We start from the raw sequence: 17,936 nt of genomic DNA, 5'->3' as shown, positions 1-17,936 counted from the left end.
GAGAGGGTAGTGTGATGATAGCAGTCTCACAGGACTCTTCAATAGAAGGATTACAGTGAATGAAAAGATCATGCCTGCTGCAGACTCTGAGGAAACACTAGGAAAGCACTTTTTACCCACTGTGAACAGCAGCATGCATGCTGACAATCAGCCAAACTGCTCCTTGTGATGATATACAGCTAGAGGGTTTCAAATGAGGCCATATCACAGCTGCCATTAATACAAACACATGTTCTTCCTGCTGTCATTATATTTGGTATTCACAGCAGTGTGCCACTGTAAATTAAACATAAATAAATAAATAAATAAAATAAAATATATATAGGCCATATTTTTGTATATGTACACTACTGTTCAAAAGTTTGTGGTTGGTACATTTTTCTAAAATGTATTTTAGTCTCCTATGCTCACAAGAGCTGCTTTTATTTGACCAAAAACAGTAAAAACAGGAATATTGTTAAATATAATTACAATTTAAAATAACTGTTTTCTATTTCAATATGTGTCACACTGTAATTTATTCTTCTGTTTCAAAACTGAATTTTCAGCAGCCATTACTCCAGTCTTCAGTGGCACATGACCTTCAGAAATCATGCTAATATTCTAATTTGGTGCTCAAGAAACATTTCTTATTATTGTTAATCTTATTATTATACTATTATTATTATTATATCAGTGTATTATCCATGTTGAAGAAGTAGAATTAAAATGAACTGAAATTCATATACATATAATTTTTAACTAGAAAATCAAAGTTTGTCAAGGCACAAAAGTCTGTTTTGAACATTTTTTTGGGAAAAAACGTTAAAAAAAATCCCTGAAGTTTGAGGGTTTATGGGCCCATATATTATATTATATATTATATAAATTATGACACACTGGTCAATTATGGCTGTCTAGAATTTTTACATAGAAAAACCATAAATGTTTTTGGTCAAAGTGTGGCACAGAAAGTAGTCCTTATAAATCTCTAGTGTCCTATATAATAAAGAGTGAATAAATAAAATATAAATAAAAAATGCAATGTCTTCATTCATATTTTCATTTGATGATATTTCTCTGCAAATACCGATATACATAAAATTGTGATTAAATTTAATTAGGGGACATACTGTAATTAATTAATTTACCCATTTTAATCAAGTGAAAGCCCTAGTTTACACAAAAGCTTTGTTGCTATATGGAAGTTAATAATTTCTTAACGACATACCTGAGTGATTTTGCTTTGGACCGAAGAGACAATAGTGGAGGACACTTGCTTGTCTTTCTCCTGAGAGCCATCCCTGTTTAACAAAAAAAAAAAAAGAGAGAGTGAGACAGTGACAGACAGAAAGAGGTCTGCCAATTGGCACGGTTTGTGAAAAACACCTTAATACAGTATTCATGACGACTGGTGACTACGTAACCACCGCAGACATCTCAGGCTGAAACTGAGCGACCAGAAGAAGGCCATGAAATATTCACCCAATGCCGGAGGAGACACAAAAATGGCACAAATATAACAAAGTCTAGAGAGACACACAGTGGGAGGTAAAGAAGAAGCAGCAAAAACAACTGAAGGCCGAGGGAGTTTAGAGCAACTTTTTGATGAAACTTAAGAAGTTGTATGAAAAAAGTCAGTCCCTGTACCCAATAACCCTTTGCAGTGTGGTGCTTTCTCAGGTTTTTGAATCAAAACCTCTCCATAATATACAAAAATCTTGTAAAATTCAGCTTTCATGCTTTGTTCAACAGCTAATTAGTCAAGTTGTCAAATCATATATAAAACCATTATAACTTCCAAATCAAAAAGCTTCACGCTGACTGATTGTTTAGTAATGGGACCAGAGCGAGATGCCCTTTACCTGGACCTCCCCAGGCTGGAGGCGGGGCTTGTGGCAGGGGAGGGGCTTGCAGAGACTCTGGCCATGGCTCCGCCTCTGTCAGGGGATGCCGAGGGCGAACAGGAGGAACCCTTAAATTGGTGCGATGACTTTGAACCCTTCTTTTTCTTCTTTTCATGAGGTGAACTGTAAAGAGATATTAAAAAAAGTTACTAAACTACTAGATCAGCTCAAAACAAACATATTCTGCTGCATTGTTTGTTACAAGAACCAATGCCATTCATTTGTATTTAATGTATGTTCTGCATCAAAAGACAAATACAATTTGAGAGGGGAACATTTTAGGTTAATACCAGCATGTCTGCCTTCATTTTTAAATAAGTCTATTATTTTCTTCAATTATTTATGCAATTATTTCTTCGAACCTTTTTATGTTTACTATTTTTTTAAATAACTTTTATGTAAATTACCACTCTGTATCAAATTTACTATATAAATAAAATTGTTATTGTATATTGTATAGCTTTAGAAGATTTGGAATATTGCACACATACTGGAATTTTGCAAAAAGCTTTTTTGATGCCACTATATGCTTTTGTTGGATTGGAAAAATTCTTTTGAATTCATTGACATTCACAAAATTCTTCTTTCTTTGATACACAGAAGATGGAAAGTCATAGGTTTAGAATAACAATACATAATACAAAATATAAAGTATTTCACTTTTCATTAACTATTTTATGAGCTAAACAAGCATTGATTTTTGCAGCTCTGTGGAGACAGCAGTGAAGTGAGAGTTACTGTTTGACAGGAGGTAACACTGTGGGGTCTTAAAACATGCACACGACCCTTCAGCAAGACCCCTGATCCAGCACTGCATCAGCGAGGTGACTGGAATAGGCCAATCGCACATAACAGTCACAGCGTGTGCGCTCTCTTCAGAGAAAAAGCACATACACAGTCCATATCAAGGGGCCTTTATCTCCCAGGCTGTCCTTTATGAATATTTTATTTGAATACCTTAGGCATGTCCTTTAGTTGGAAAAATACATTTATAAAGGAGCACCCAACTTCAGTTAATGGGCATAGTGACCTCTAATTACCTGTGGCACTGTAGCAAAATGACAAGACATATTTGGAGAGTGGATCAAAGCAGTCCTAGGAGACACAATGAGGTTAAAAATGCGCTGCTGCAGACGTGCCAGGAATTCCACCCGAGGCACAAACTATTATGACTAATTGAATCAGTACAGGAAAATAGATCTAAGTTTATCCAAAAAGACAGAAACACATGAGGCCTCTCACTTACCCTGTCTGATTGGCATGATTAAGATTATCTTATAGCTTATTGGACAGGAGAGCGGTATGGAGATCAACAGAGACTTCCGAATGTATTTTTCCACATTAATTTTCTCAAAACGGATTAAAAAACAAAAAAGAAAACTTTAATAAAAGTTCTAAGTAAAGAACAAAGCCATTCAGCTCTGAGATGAATCAGTGTAGTTATTACAAAGAATTAGGCTATAAAACATTTCTTTTTTTAAATGTGAAGCAGTGACTCACTGTGACTTATGGTTTCTACAGAAGCCCATACCATCGCTTAACCTCAGAGCTCGTGGCTGGTCTGTCTTGAAAGATTTAGGCTACATATTTTGTAAAAATATATTTTCCTATGGAGAGAATAAATTATATTTTACTTCAGTAATCCAACCGTTATGCTATATTTCCAAGACAACAGCTGCTGCCTAGTCCAAGACAGGCACTCAATCTTCCTCTGCTTTGCATGTAAGCGAGGTTCTGCATCTGAGACGCTTCTGTCATCACTCTAACAAACCAAACCTCACTAAAACCCTGTAAGTGATCCAACCATCCATCTCTCCATCTCAATTCTTCCCTCAGTTCAAACCAGAAAGGTTTGAGGGTGTAATGAAAGATGCTGAACTTTTTATCTTTTGTAGGAGATGTGTAAAAAGTCTTTGCAACCTCCTCGGCAGCAGAATATGAAGAAATGTCTCAGCTAAGCTTTAAAGAGCACTGGAGAGAGTGGGCTGCTCAGATAAAAACCAATGACATAAAAGCCGGGTGAGATCTGAGAAGTCACCATGACCGTCTCTTTCTGTGGTGCTTTAGCACCATATAGGTGTCGGTAAGAAAATAATGGGAAGGTAGAGGAAATGAGAGAGAGGGTAGTGTGATGATAGCAGTCTCACAGGACTCTTCAATAGAAGGATTACAGTGAATGAAAAGATCATGCCTGCTGCAGACTCTGAGGAAACACTAGGAAAGCACTTTTTACCCACTGTGAACAGCAGCATGCATGCTGACAATCAGCCAAACTGCTCCTTGTGATGATATACAGCTAGAGGGTTTCAAATGAGGCCATATCACAGCTGCCATTAATACAAACACATGTTCTTCCTGCTGTCATTATATTTGGTATTCACAGCAGTGTGCCACTGTAAATTAAACATAAATAAATAAATAAAATAAAATATATATAGGCCATATTTTTGTATATGTACACTACTGTTCAAAAGTTTGTGGTTGGTACATTTTTCTAAAATGTATTTTAGTCTCCTATGCTCACAAGAGCTGCTTTTATTTGACCAAAAACAGTAAAAACAGGAATATTGTTAAATATAATTACAATTTAAAATGTTTTCTATTTCAATATGTGTCACACTGTAATTTATTCTTCTGTTTCAAAACTGAATTTTCAGCAGCCATTACTCCAGTCTTCAGTGGCACATGACCTTCAGAAATCATGCTAATATTCTAATTTGGTGCTCAAGAAACATTTCTTATTATTGTTAATCTTATTATTATACTATTATTATTATTATATCAGTGTATTATCCATGTTGAAAACAGTTGTGCTCCTTAATATTTTCGTGGAAACCATGATACTTTTTTTTTTCCCAGGATTTTTTCATGAATAGAAAGTACAAAAGAACAGTATTTATTTGAAATCAAAAAATCAAAATGTAACATTATACATGTCTTTAATGTTACATTTCAATTTAATGCATCCTTGCTAAAGTTTTTTTTTTGTTTGTCTTTTTGAGCCTGATGTGACCTAAGTGCCACCCCACCTTGATCTGGAACGCTTCCTGCCCAGTGCTGGGTTGCTGCCAAGGCGGTAGGTGCTTGGGCCGTAGCTCTCCTTCTCTCTCTCATCACGCTTTCTGTCTGAAGAGCGAGCTCGTCTGTCTCTGCGGCTGGGGGAACGAGACTGAGACCTGAGAGAGGAGAAAGAGAAAAAGAGATTGAAAGGAAAGAAACACGGTCAACTTAGAAGTCTTGCTCAAGAAATCAACCCACAGGTTAGACTTCTTGATGCTGTTAAATTAACTGTCAGTTGATGATGGTCCTTTGCTCTTTGCTCTCTTTTTACCTCTTTAAAACCTTTTTGACATATGGAGAAAGTTCTAAAAATGAGTAACTGAGGAGTTGAGGTCTTGAACATTGAAGAAAGGTTATAATTGCAAACAAAAACTATTAGATAAAGTAAAATATTAAATTACTTTTAATAAAAAATGACCATCTTTTGTAATGTTGACTAGCCCAATCACACGTTGGTGGGTGGAGTTAGTGTAAATAGCCTCTGCCAACAAGGCGGGCTATTTGCACTTGGTGTAAATAGACACTCCGAAAAAACAAACACCTTGTGAAACATCTCTCCAAATTCTATAAAATATCAACTCCATTCAGTTTCAATAAGTATTGTGTATTTAATTCACTGCAGGGCATGGCATTCTAATTTGTTGAGATAGTGAATTGGTGGGTTTTTGTTAAATGTGAGCCAAAATCATCACAATTAAAAGAACCAAAGACTTAAACTACTTCAGTCTGTGTGCATTGAATTTATTTAATACACGAGTTTCAGAATTTGAGTTGAATTACTGAAATAAATGAACTTTTCCACGACATTCTAATTTATTGAGATGCACCTGTATACCCACTCAGAAGGATAATGTGAATTAAAATAAATATCTCATATGCACGTACACTTCAAACAAGTAAAGCAATGAAAATGTGGGGGTCAGGAACAGGCAGAGAGAGAGAAAAATATATATTTATACAGACAGGAAGAAGAAAGTAAAACATATATTAAATCTAATCATTAATAATATACTGCAGGGGTGTCAAAGATATTATCTGATGAAGAGGAAAGTATTTTTTTCCCCACCATAATACATTTGCATCCATTTATTATAATTGTGTCCAGTGTGAATTTCATTTTTCTTTTCTTTTTCCGCTACACTGGACAGATATACTCATTAAGGATAAATGTGTGGCTGGTTCCTGGTGTTGACGCACCGACTGGAGACGAGATGTCAGGTGTCAGGAGGCAGCAAATAAAAATGAGTGAGTAGCTTTAAATACTGACACTGGTATTATTAGCGGTAACAAAATTAGAGGCATAACACTGGTCATGTTTGATGTCAGAAAACAGCCGCTTTATAATTACTTCTGGCCCTAGGATTGCTAATTCAATGTCCATGCTCACAGTCGGAGTCACCGACTGAGATATGGGATAGTTATTAATGAAGGCTATAATAAAAAACAACAGGCTCATGGTTTGTGTGGTGATGTTTGATTTATAACACTTACTAATGCTATATATAAAAAGTTATCTAGTCAAATGAGCCGTTTTCTAGTTTCCTTGATGATGATGTATTATAATTATTGATGAAATAAAAGGTAGATAATTCACTAAATATGGTAAACATTGCTGTTGTCACTATGAAAAAGATGGAGATAAAACAATGATTTTACTGTAATTTTACTAGAATTTCAGACTGGAATCAGGTTTTAGGTTTTGTTTTTCGTAATTTAAATGCTACTGCTTTTATAATTGATAAATAATCAATTTTATACAAAAATTCTATACTAATCTGTCTAAATAAAGTAAAAAATTAAATATCCAATATTGGTCAATATACAATCCCATTCAAAAGTTAAGGGTCAGCAAGTTTTTTTTTCTTTTAAAGAAATAAATACTTTTATTCAGCAAAGATGCATTAAATTTCTATTTAAATTAAATGCTGTTCTTTTGTATTATGGATTCCACAAAAATATTAATCAGCATAACTGTTTTCAGTTGATAATAGGGCTGTGACGGTATGGGATTTTTTCTTACCTCGGTGAAGAAGCAACAAATCATGCGGTTTGGTGGCTTATCGCCATATTTGTTATTTTATTCGTCTTGTAAAACTCAAATTAGTTTTACATTTTGCTGTCAACACAATAGGAAAAAGTGTCACAGAGAAAGAAAAAAAAAACATTTGTCATTTAAAATTATAAGTAAAATATGAACAAAACTGTTGGCTTGTAGCCATTGCGAAATGAAATCACTTTTTAAGCAAAGAATTTAACATCCCTGAGAAGAATGTCCCGAGTCAGACTTGCCTGACGTGGGTTTCTTAGCAGTAAACTGACCATTTTCCAGTGCAAGTTGAACGTCCTTCAAGGACAGTGCATCCACACTTTGCTTTGCCATCCTTATTCTGCTCTGTCACTCATCGACAACCTGCCTGTTCTGTCTGAGGGCCGTATATTTACCACCGTCACAGCCTGCTCTGAGGACCGTTATGCACATGCTGCACGCACAGACCCCGCAAATAAAATACATGACGCAGAAAGCACTGGTCCGTGCGTGCAGCGCGAGCATAACAGTCCTGAGTGCAGGCTACCGGTGGTCAATAAGAGTGAGTAAAGAGATATGCTGTTCTGAAAGGACGTCGGGAACGGGATATTGTTAAGGCCGGGACACACCAAGCTGACGGTTGGCCGTTGGCCATCGTCGGGCCGACGGCGAGCGATGGTCAGGCTAGTTTGTTTGGTGTGTTCCACTCGTCAGTCGGCTGTAGTCTGTGCGGTGTGTTCGAGCGCAGCTTTTTGGTCCAACGCTGCCGACAACACCGTAGGGTTTCGTCGCCGCTAGTTCTTTGAAGTCGGCTTGGTGTGTCCGGGCCTTTAGACCGCCCGCTCCGGTTCAAATGACACAAGAGTTACCGACTGCTACCGTGCTTTGTTCGGGAATTTAATCCCGCATCGCAAGAAATCTGGTCATGTAGATTTGGAATGCAGACCTCTAGCTTCCTCCTGCAAATACCTTGCAAAAAAAGTGCGGTGATGACAGTGATGACTTCAACACCACGGTCGGCATCTCATTACCGCGGTAATGCGGTTATCGTCACAGCCCTAATTGATAATAATACAACTCTATTGGTAATAATAAGAAACGCTTCTTGAGCACCAAATCAGCATATTAGAATGATTTCTGAAGGATCATGTGACACTGAAAATTGGATTAATGGCTACTAAATTTCAGCTTTGTCATCACATGAATAAATTACATTTTAAAATATATTCAATAAAAAAAACAGCTGCTATAAAATGTAATAATATTTCACAATATTACTCTTTACACCAAGGTAAGCATAGGAGATTCAGTGTGCAAATAATGCTGTTTAGATTTGAAAAATGATTAAATATTCTATCAATTTAAGTCAAGTCAAAGTTAAGTCAAAAAGTCAAAAAGAAAGGTAATACTCATAGGTTATAAGTAAAAATCAGATCTAAATCTAAAAACACTCTCTTTAGAAACCGGCTTCCTAGTATTTGAAAGCTTGACATGCACTTTAGCTCTTTACCTCAATATCCTCAAGACTACATGACACAAATAGTTTATTAAATTCCTCTTAAATTCAAAATCAGCTCACAAAGAATGGCAATTACTGGGAAAGAGTACAAAAGGTGAGTGCTGAATACTTTAACACACATTTCCTGTACTGAAGTGGCGATACTCAGACACACTTGACCAGGACTCGGTCCAAACATGAGCTGACCTGCTCGAAAACAAACACTTGTGGTCTAAAGGCCCTCTGCCACTCGACAGCAATCAGGCAACAAGGTCAAAACCACAAGGTCACATGTCTGGCTTGAGAAATGTACATGTCCATTCTTGCTAATGACATGGTTGTGGAAGGACATGACAGATTGTGGACAAAGGCATAGTGCCACTCCAGACACTCATTATCTCAGGTCATCTGAGGACTAATGGGAAAGGGCAACACTGGAAGGCCATGATGGGGCTGTACCCAATGAGAAATTAACTCGGATGTGAGACGATCTGGATTAGACGGAGATGGGATTGTCATCTTAATGCAGACGCTGCAGTCTGCGCAGTGGTGCAAAGCCTATGAAGTAAGCGGATGAACTGCAGTTCAATAACAGAGGAATAAGAAAACCACCAGGGATAGAAAGATTTCTCATACAGCTCTTAGCTGGAGAACATGGCTAAAGCCAAGGCGATATCTACAGAGCCCCACAGGGGCTCAGCCAAACTAGATTACTAGTCTAAGAAGAGCTTCTGCCCAAAACTAATCTCAATCTTTCTCTTGCACAGACACAAGATTTATTCTACAAATCTATATAAATATATCTATCTATCTATCTATCTATATATATATAAATATATACACACACATAGAGAAAGAGAGAGAGAGAGAACGAGGCCATTCCTTATCTCGTATTAGAGGAAGCGGTTTTACTCCTTTCGATATTTCACCTACCAAGTTCATCTTATTTATAGTCACACTTTTTGCCCTTGTTTGGCAAGTTTGCATGGAAATATAACCAAGGAAAAGAGCAAGAGATTGTGAAAGATGGAGAGAGAGAGAAAGAAAGAAAGAAGAACACGAGGCCCTTTACACACTGTAAGTGATTTAAATGCTGGGGCCAAAATGATTTAATCTCCAGAAATTATATTATGGCGTGTCAGGACAGGCATGATGAGGGGACTGTAATTACTGCAACTTCAGCAGCGGATAATGACAAATCGGCCTTGGTTTCCAATAAAGAGGACGAATAAAAAACGAGGGCGGTGGAGGGGTGAACAAAAGTTTAGAGGTGGGGTATTGCATCCTTGCCTCAAGTTTCTGGGAATAACACTTTTGACAAGCCACTCTCCCCACACGTATATACTGATATAGATGCAGAAAAAAGTATGTGAACCCTTGGACAATTACTATTGATTTCTGCATATAGTGGTCATTAAAAGTTTTAAAGTCAAAATTACTCCTAAATTCTTCCAGATATTCCTATCTGAAAATGAGCTGAAATTACAGGAATCATTTGGTGCACATTGAGACCCTAATTTTAGAGAGTTGTTTTAAATTTAAATGCTATTACCATTTTCCAAACCTCATACTGTTCCAAACCTGTAAAGGAACATAAAATAAGATATTTTGAGAAATGTCTGGGTCATTTTTTGTCCATATAATGAAGGTCAATGAAAACTGCCATTTTAATGAGCAAAATCCAATCAGGCTGCTTTCTCTGGACAAAATTACGACACATATTAGATGAAAGATGGTCCCAATGGCTTTCTAAATTTGCGCATCTGGCCCAATCAATAGAGCCCCAACTGGCTTCGAGTGGTCTCGGGGACCGTATCCAGTTTAGAAAGGTTTTTGCCATCAGTGTATGTCTCCATGTGAAAGGAAGCAATGTTACTATGTATGTGGACGGCTCCCCAGAGCAGTGCCTGTGTCTTTTTTATCCCTGGTCCTAATAACTCCACTTCGCTCCTTCCACCCCAGAAATAGCGCTAATTAAAAATACTGGTTGTTTCGCAGCATAATATGGGTCTGGCAGAAAGATAATTGGCCATTCTCTTCTGTCGTAATCACTTCAATATGTGTCTGTCTGGTTAAATGAGATCCCCTCTGCTGTTGGATTCACATCAGAAATGGAATTTCATCAATCAACGCTGCAGCTCACGCTGTTGAAACCACATCTGGGGGTCTCGGTTCATCACACGCGAGGAAATAAAAAGTCTATTTTATCACGAGGCAGAAAAGGCTTTGGACTCAATAAAGTCAGGCTTGAAATCTAAGGGCTACAGGTCATATAATACAGCTCTGGAGAGCTTAAACGGAACCAGGACGCAATATCATCCTGAAGTATTTTTAAACGTGTCCCAATTAATCTAGAAATAGTGTTTTTCTCTTTCTATCTAGCATGGGAACGTCTCTTATGTAAAAGATAGTGCTGCTCAGGGCAAGAGGGTGTTGGAGTAGGTGCTGTAGATGGAAGATTAGAAAAGTGCATTCAATTTGATAACTCTCTAGCTGGAGTTACATAATAGGACGCAGGGTTGGGTTTGATTTCAGGGGTTTTGGGTTGACATTTGCCTAGATAAACTCCAAAGGAGAGCGTGGCACAAGTGTCCGGTCTCTCATGTCTGTTTTCAAGAGATAGGGACAAAGTGCCCTCCGAAATATCAAGCCTGCTAGAGCCCATGTAATCAGGCATGTGTATGTCAAACACTGTGTTTGTTCAACCTGAGACTGTGACTAAAGCAAACTAGCCTGAGTAAAGAAACAGTCTGTGAGTGGTAGTTTGCTCCGACAGCTTTAGGGGTTAATCACAGCCTTACTTGCTCAATAAAGACACGGGAATATGAGTGCAAAACAGGCCTGTCTCCTCTTTTAGAAGTGTATTAGCTGATAATGGGTTAAATTCTACCACTTACAAGGTTTGCCTAAATAAAAGCAATTTAAAGCATTTAATTTGCTCTCATCAAACTGCATTAAATAAATAAATAATCAAATTAATTATACAATATTCTGATTAATTCATTGACTATATCTGAGAATTGCCCCAAATGAAAAAAAAATGAAAAAAAAAGAGAAAAGAACTGATTATTAGAATATTCACAGCTACTCAAAGGGAGAAAAAAACTATAAAATGACATTGATATTATAAAAATGTTTTAAATAAATGTAAAAAATATACACGCACACACACATACAAACACACGTAAGTATATACCTACCTATCTACATACATACATCTATATGTATATATCTACTATAAAATAAATATTTTAAAATATGAGACAATAAGAGACACCGAGACACATCCAAACAGAGTACACAGACAAAGCTCCTCAGGGGTCGTGACAAGTAAAGTGGTACCTAGAACAGCAGAAGAACAAATGTATGGAGTCATTAAAACCCCGGTGCTAAATTCATCTGCTCCGTCTGCAGTGAGAAGTGCGCAGCATATTTAATCCATCTGTTCTTCATACTTGCAGAGAAAAACAAATGTAAGTGGGGTAAATTGCTGCTATTTAGTTCACATTCTCTGGAGACACTGCCAGAATCCGAAGTTTTTACCATAGTAGTTTTGTTATTTTTTAAACCATCTCCACTGGATTGAAAGTGTTTGGACTGACAGCTTAGAGAAAAAGTCATGGAGGAAGTGCCTCAGGTGGAAGTGTGCAATTACAGCCAGCAGCTTTTTCCTTGTATATATTTCTCACAGTAAATACACACTCCGGGTCACAAAGGGCGGGAAAGTGTCATCAGAGACGAGTCAGCAGATCCGTCTTCATCAACTTTTGACACGATCACCTCAGTCTCCTCAGATTTTCCCCAAACATTGACTGCACAAGGCAGATTCAGTGTGTTATGAGAGCCATTTAAATGCATGAGCAGTGGCACAACATTCTAGATAGTCTGCATCTCTCTCTCTCCTATAGCCAGCAAAAGTACAGACACCCTTTTTCATTCAAATAACGACACCTAGAATGAGTCTCTTTGATCTTTGCCAGTTTACTTCGCTCTCCCGGGATTCCTCGGATATTGAGGCGCAGCGACTCTGGCACAGACTACGCATTGACACTCAGCGCTACGCTAATTAGCTTGGGCTTCCTGAAATGAACCATTATTTATGATTCTCTTTAGCTTCTCTAAACGAAAGGCTATTGTTTCTCTAATTCTGGAGGAGCATCTGGAGTTTAGGACAATCATTCCAAAGGCACTTCAGGGAAACAGGAGTTGAATTTATTTACGATTTCTCTCCACACACATCTAATGTCACATCTAATGGAAGTCTAAAAAGCTATTATCTTAGTAATTACAGAGAAATGGACTTCTCTCTCTCCTATAGCCAGCAAAAGTACAGACACCCTTTTTCATTCAAATAACGACACCTAGAATGAGTCTCTTTGATCTTTGCCAGTTTACTTCGCTCTCCCGGGATTCCTCGGATATTGAGGCGCAGCGACTCTGGCACAGACTACGCATTGACACTCAGCGCTACGCTAATTAGCTTGGGCTTCCTGAAATGAACCATTATTTATGATTCTCTTTAGCTTCTCTAAACGAAAGGCTATTGTTTCTCTAATTCTGGAGGAGCATCTGGAGTTTAGGACAATCATTCCAAAGGTACTTCAGGGAAACAGGAGTTGAATTTATTTACGATTTCTCTCCACACACATCTAAAGTCACATCTAATGGGAGTCTAAAAAGCTATTATCTTAGTAATTACAGAGAAATGGACTTCGTATTTACTTTCCGAATTTTCTTTGCCACAAGAAAAATGTTTTCCTCTAAAACAAATTCAACACCGCACTTTTGATCTCCAAATCATGGTAGCGAACGTCTGAAGCACTTTTCACACTACTCTTAAAGGAGCACTGTAGTGGTGTTGGGGACCATAGGGAAGCTTTAATCTCACCCGGCATTTGCATGAAACATTATGACACTTTCCTTCCCACAGGATCTCTGATTGAGGTCGATGAAGGGATTTTAGAGATTCTGAAAGCTGCTGTGTGCAATCTCACTACTCCATACACATGGTTAGGTACCTGCCAAATCGCCTTGGCATCTACTGGACAGTGAAAATGCAAAACTAAGTAAGTGCTGAAGGGTGAAGAATGATTTGTTGATTTCTGAGAGTTGGAAGGGGAGAGACGTAATAAGCAATTGAAAGGAAGCGGTAAAGCCATTGCATCATGCTGGATGGCAAGCGAGGGATTATGGGGAAAAAATGACTGAGAGGCTAGTTTAGAGTAAAGTCCATGCAAACAATGCAAGCTGGTCACCTTTTTGCATTCAATCATCTGAGTGATACAGCATATCGTGTCTTTAATAATAATGTTACATAGATTAAAGGGATAGTTCACCCAAAAATGAAAATGTTGTCATCATTTACTCACCCCCTTGTTGTGTCAAACCTATATGAGTTTCTTTCTCATGTTGAACATAAAATAAGATATTATGAAGAATGCTGGCAATCAAACAGTTGATGGCCCCCATTGACTTCCATAGCATTTCTTTCTCTACTATGGAAGCCAATGGAGACCAACAACTGTTTGGTTTTTCAGAATTCTTTAAAATATCTTCTTTTGTGTTCAACATAAGAAAGAAACTTATACAGGTTTGGAATGACATGAGGGGCAGTAAATGATGACAACATTTTCATTTTTGGGTGAACTAATCTTTTAACTTGATTCGTTATAAATTTTGATATAACTTTCAACAGAGTCGGTTTAAACAAATAACACAAAGACATATTTTCTCGTGTCTATTGAACACAGTGTGAAAATACTAACATTGCAAGGAGGAAAAACTATGTGAACACGTAGGCTAATGACTACTCATGTAATTTTGAGTTCAGTAAGAGAAGCAAGATTGGTGGTGTTGGTCAGCGCCGCCCTAAAATTGTGGGTTTGCTAATCACAAAAAGCATTGCCTGATGTGTACCAAACATCAAGCAAAAGAGTGCTGAGAACATCTGAGATTGAGAACTGCTGACCTGCAGAAAATTTAAAGGGGTCTCTAAAAGCCTTGTTGTTCATCAGTCCTTGGTAAGACAACTTGTCTTTCTAAAACAACATTTGTGAGTTTGCAAAAGAGCACCTGGATGTTCCACTGCTCTACTGTGCAAAATATTCTGTGAACAGATAAAACCCAAGTTGAGTTGGTTGGGGGGTGGGGGCATTATATAGGAGAAAAAAGGCACAGAAGTGGAGGGGCCATCATGGATTTGGGCTGCTTTTATGCCTTGGGGCCTGAATCGCTTGCTATCATCAATGGAAAAATGAATTCCCAAGTTTTCAGGACATGTTGTAAGAGAATGTAAGGTCATCCGGCTGCCAACTGAAGGACAATGACACTAAGCAAAGGAGCAAACCAACAACAGAAAGGCTTGACCTCAACCTGATTGAGATGCTTTAGCATGACCTCAAGAGAGCCCATCAAATAGGGATACTGAACACCTGCGATTTAAATGGAAATGGCTGCAGTTCAACAAGTCAAGATGGCTGAATTCAGTACTCTCTTCTGGTCAGTACTGGTGGATGAGCAGTGAACGATGGATGTGTTCACATTAATCAAGCGAACAATGAATAATCTAAAAACTGGCTAGTCATTATGAACAATCCATGAATGTTTCAATGCTGGGGGAGCTCTCATCTTCAGACATACTGCTTTTAAGTCAAAATAATTAGCTTGTTTTTCTGCAGTATGCCAATATGATGAATGGACATCTGTCAGGAGCTGCTTGGCCAAGTAACAGCAACACAACGGGTTCTTACTGACGTTCTGGAGGGTTCCCACCAGGGAAGTCAACTATAAAAGAAACACACTGATTATTTAAATGTAAGGCAATCATGAAGGAAACTATTATAACAATGGCTTTATTAAATAGCAAATTTGCTAGAAAAATCGGTGACCTGCCAACTTATTGTGGTTCAAAAACTGTAAAGTGCAATTACATTAAATGATATGGAAGAAAACAAAATAATTAGCCATTCTTAAATGAGTCAAACAAACTAACACACAAAAAATGTAGGGACAGCTGATGATAATTCTAATAATTCATTATTTATTCCCTCATGTTGTTCCAAACCTGTATGACTTTGTTCTGTGTAACACACACACACACACACACAATATATATGAGAGATACCAGATTTTGATACCACAGCAACTAATATTTCCTATGAACATTTTGAAATTACTATGTGTGCATTTAAACATTTAAGTGCAATATGGTTCAAAAACTGTAAAGTGCAATTACATTAAATGATATGGAAGAAAACAAAATAATTAGCCATTCTTAAATGAGTCAAACAAACTAACACACAAAAAATGTAGGGACAGCTGATGATAATTCTAATAATTCATTATTTATTCCCTCATGTTGTTCCAAACCTGTATGACTTTGTTCTGTGTAACACACACACACACAATATATATGAGAGATACCAGATTTTGATACCACAGCAACTAATATTTCCTATGAACATTTTGAAATTACTATTTGTGCATTTAAACATTTAAGTGCAATACATTTGTGAAAAAGAACTCAATTCAGTACTTTTGTGTTCCACAGAAGAAAGAATGTCATGCAGGTTTGGAATTTTTTTTTTAAACAAACCTTCCCTATCTACCATTGGTCAGAAAAAAAACAGTTAGCCCCACCCCAAACTCACACCATTGGTTGACTCACTGTTGCCGTGTAGGGCTGGTCGGGATTCGCAAACAAACAAAGCTGTTTTGAAAGCACCACAGACACACAGTGTTTACTCTTTGATGAAGTCAGCCTATGAATTGCTTATAGTTTTCTCTGCATATAAAATAGTGATAGGAGAAAAAAAAAACAATTCATAAAAGAATCCATAAACTTTTAAGACAAATGAGGTACATCCTATACAATTTCTGCATGTCAAATAAGAGAGAGTTCAACACCAGCTTCAGAAATCTCTATCCCAGCCATGATACACACAAAATGCTTCGGTGACACCGCCAATCCCTGCATTCTCGTTTAACACGGACAAAAGAGAAGTGCAACGGCACTGAGTCTCACCTCTGCACCCCTGCTTTTGTCACTAATCAGGAACATGTTCCCTCCTGAGTGATGACTGTCTTGTTAAAGCAGTACCTGCTGGAAACACCTCTCCCACGAGAGCTTCTTTTAAAAAGAGCAGCTCGGATACAAAGAGCCCAATCAATTAAATGGTAAATCACACATCAGAGGAAGAGAAACGCCACAGCCCTGGGGCGGGAGTGTGTGCAACTGGGAGCGTGAACAAGCTCAAATATACAGACGCACATTAAGGGCACATCAAACAGGTCCCGACAACCTCGCATCCAGGGTAAAAACTATCACACATGAAAGACAATAAATGTGACACCATCGAGACCTTAGTCTTAGCATCAGATGTCTGCAACGCCACAGCCCTGGGGCGGGAGTGTGTGCAACTGGGAGCGTGAACAAGCTCAAATATACAGACGCACATTAAGGGCACATCAAACAGGTCCCGACAACCTCACATCCAGGGTAAAAACTATCACACATGAAAGACAATAAATGTGACACCATGGAGACCTTAGTCTTAGCATCAGATGTCTGCTGCCCTCATACTCAGTCTGATAAATACTGCTTAAATAACAGAAAAGCACTTTATCCACCTGACAAGCTCTAATCTGATTGGCTGACTTGGCAAGAACTGTAACAGCACACAAGGTTTGTTTTATTTATTTTATTTTACTTTGTTAACTTAAGTCATGTTAACAAGGTACTGGGCTGATATAACAACGATTTTAAGGGTGAAATTTGTTAAAGTTTGCCAGGTAAGTGGAATCAAATCATTTAAAAGATATTCACAGGAATTTTTTGTTGTTGTTGTTTTTTGTTTTGTTTTTTTGCAAAAATGGGCATTTACTCATGTCATTCCAAAGCTGTGTGACTTTCTTTCTTCAGTGAAAAAAAGTTATTCAGCAGAATGCCTGAGCTGCTCTTTCTCATACAATGTAAGTGGATGGGGACCAAAGGCCAAAAAAGGACCACAAAATTATCGTAAAAGTAGTCTATATGACTCTTGCACAATATTCTTCTGAAGAGTCTTCTGAAGTCCCTGTATGAAGAACAGATGGAAATTGATGTTGTTACTCATTGGAAATCTTACCTTAAAAACAGTCATGGTCACAATTCACTTTCATTCTATTGGAAAAAAAAAACATTTTAAATATTGTACTACACTCTTTAGATTCCAAAAAGGGGTTTACACAACAATGCAACTGAAGAAGCTTTCCCTAAAGAAGCTTTCATGAAACAGTTCTCAGTATTCTTAGCGTAAAAAACATTAATAATCTAACCTTTTTCTACTAAAAAGAATCTTTTGTGAAATCGAAAGTTTCTTTTGATGTTCAAAGTTCTTCAGTGAGTTGTCTATGCCAATACAGAACTTTTTTTTTTTTTTTTAAGAACTCGTTTAAAAACAGGTTTTAGGTTTTAAAAGACATGAGG

General features: G+C 37.6%; 1 protein-coding gene across 1 annotated transcript in view; it reads right to left on the bottom strand.

Annotated features, from left to right (window-relative positions):
• Positions 1 to 1,041: 1,041 nt before the first annotated feature.
• The window catches only part of LOC107662530 (splicing factor, suppressor of white-apricot homolog), a 100,233-nt gene continuing 83,338 nt past the window's right edge, over positions 1,042 to 17,936 (bottom strand). Inside the window, exons 15-18 of the mRNA XM_016452597.1 lie at positions 4,916 to 5,062; positions 1,845 to 2,009; positions 1,211 to 1,283; positions 1,042 to 1,059 (exon numbers count right to left, since the gene is read on the bottom strand). Coding sequence (XP_016308083.1) covers positions 1,042 to 1,059; positions 1,211 to 1,283; positions 1,845 to 2,009; positions 4,916 to 5,062 — 403 coding nt within the window. The remainder of the gene's footprint in view (positions 1,060 to 1,210; positions 1,284 to 1,844; positions 2,010 to 4,915; positions 5,063 to 17,936) is intronic.

Source organism: Sinocyclocheilus anshuiensis, unplaced genomic scaffold (genome assembly GCF_001515605.1).
Source record: "Sinocyclocheilus anshuiensis isolate Anshui unplaced genomic scaffold, SAMN03320099.WGS_v1.1 scaffold457, whole genome shotgun sequence".
Classification (NCBI taxonomy): Eukaryota; Metazoa; Chordata; class Actinopteri; order Cypriniformes; family Cyprinidae; genus Sinocyclocheilus; species Sinocyclocheilus anshuiensis.
This window is presented reverse-complemented; position numbering and strand designations above follow the sequence as displayed.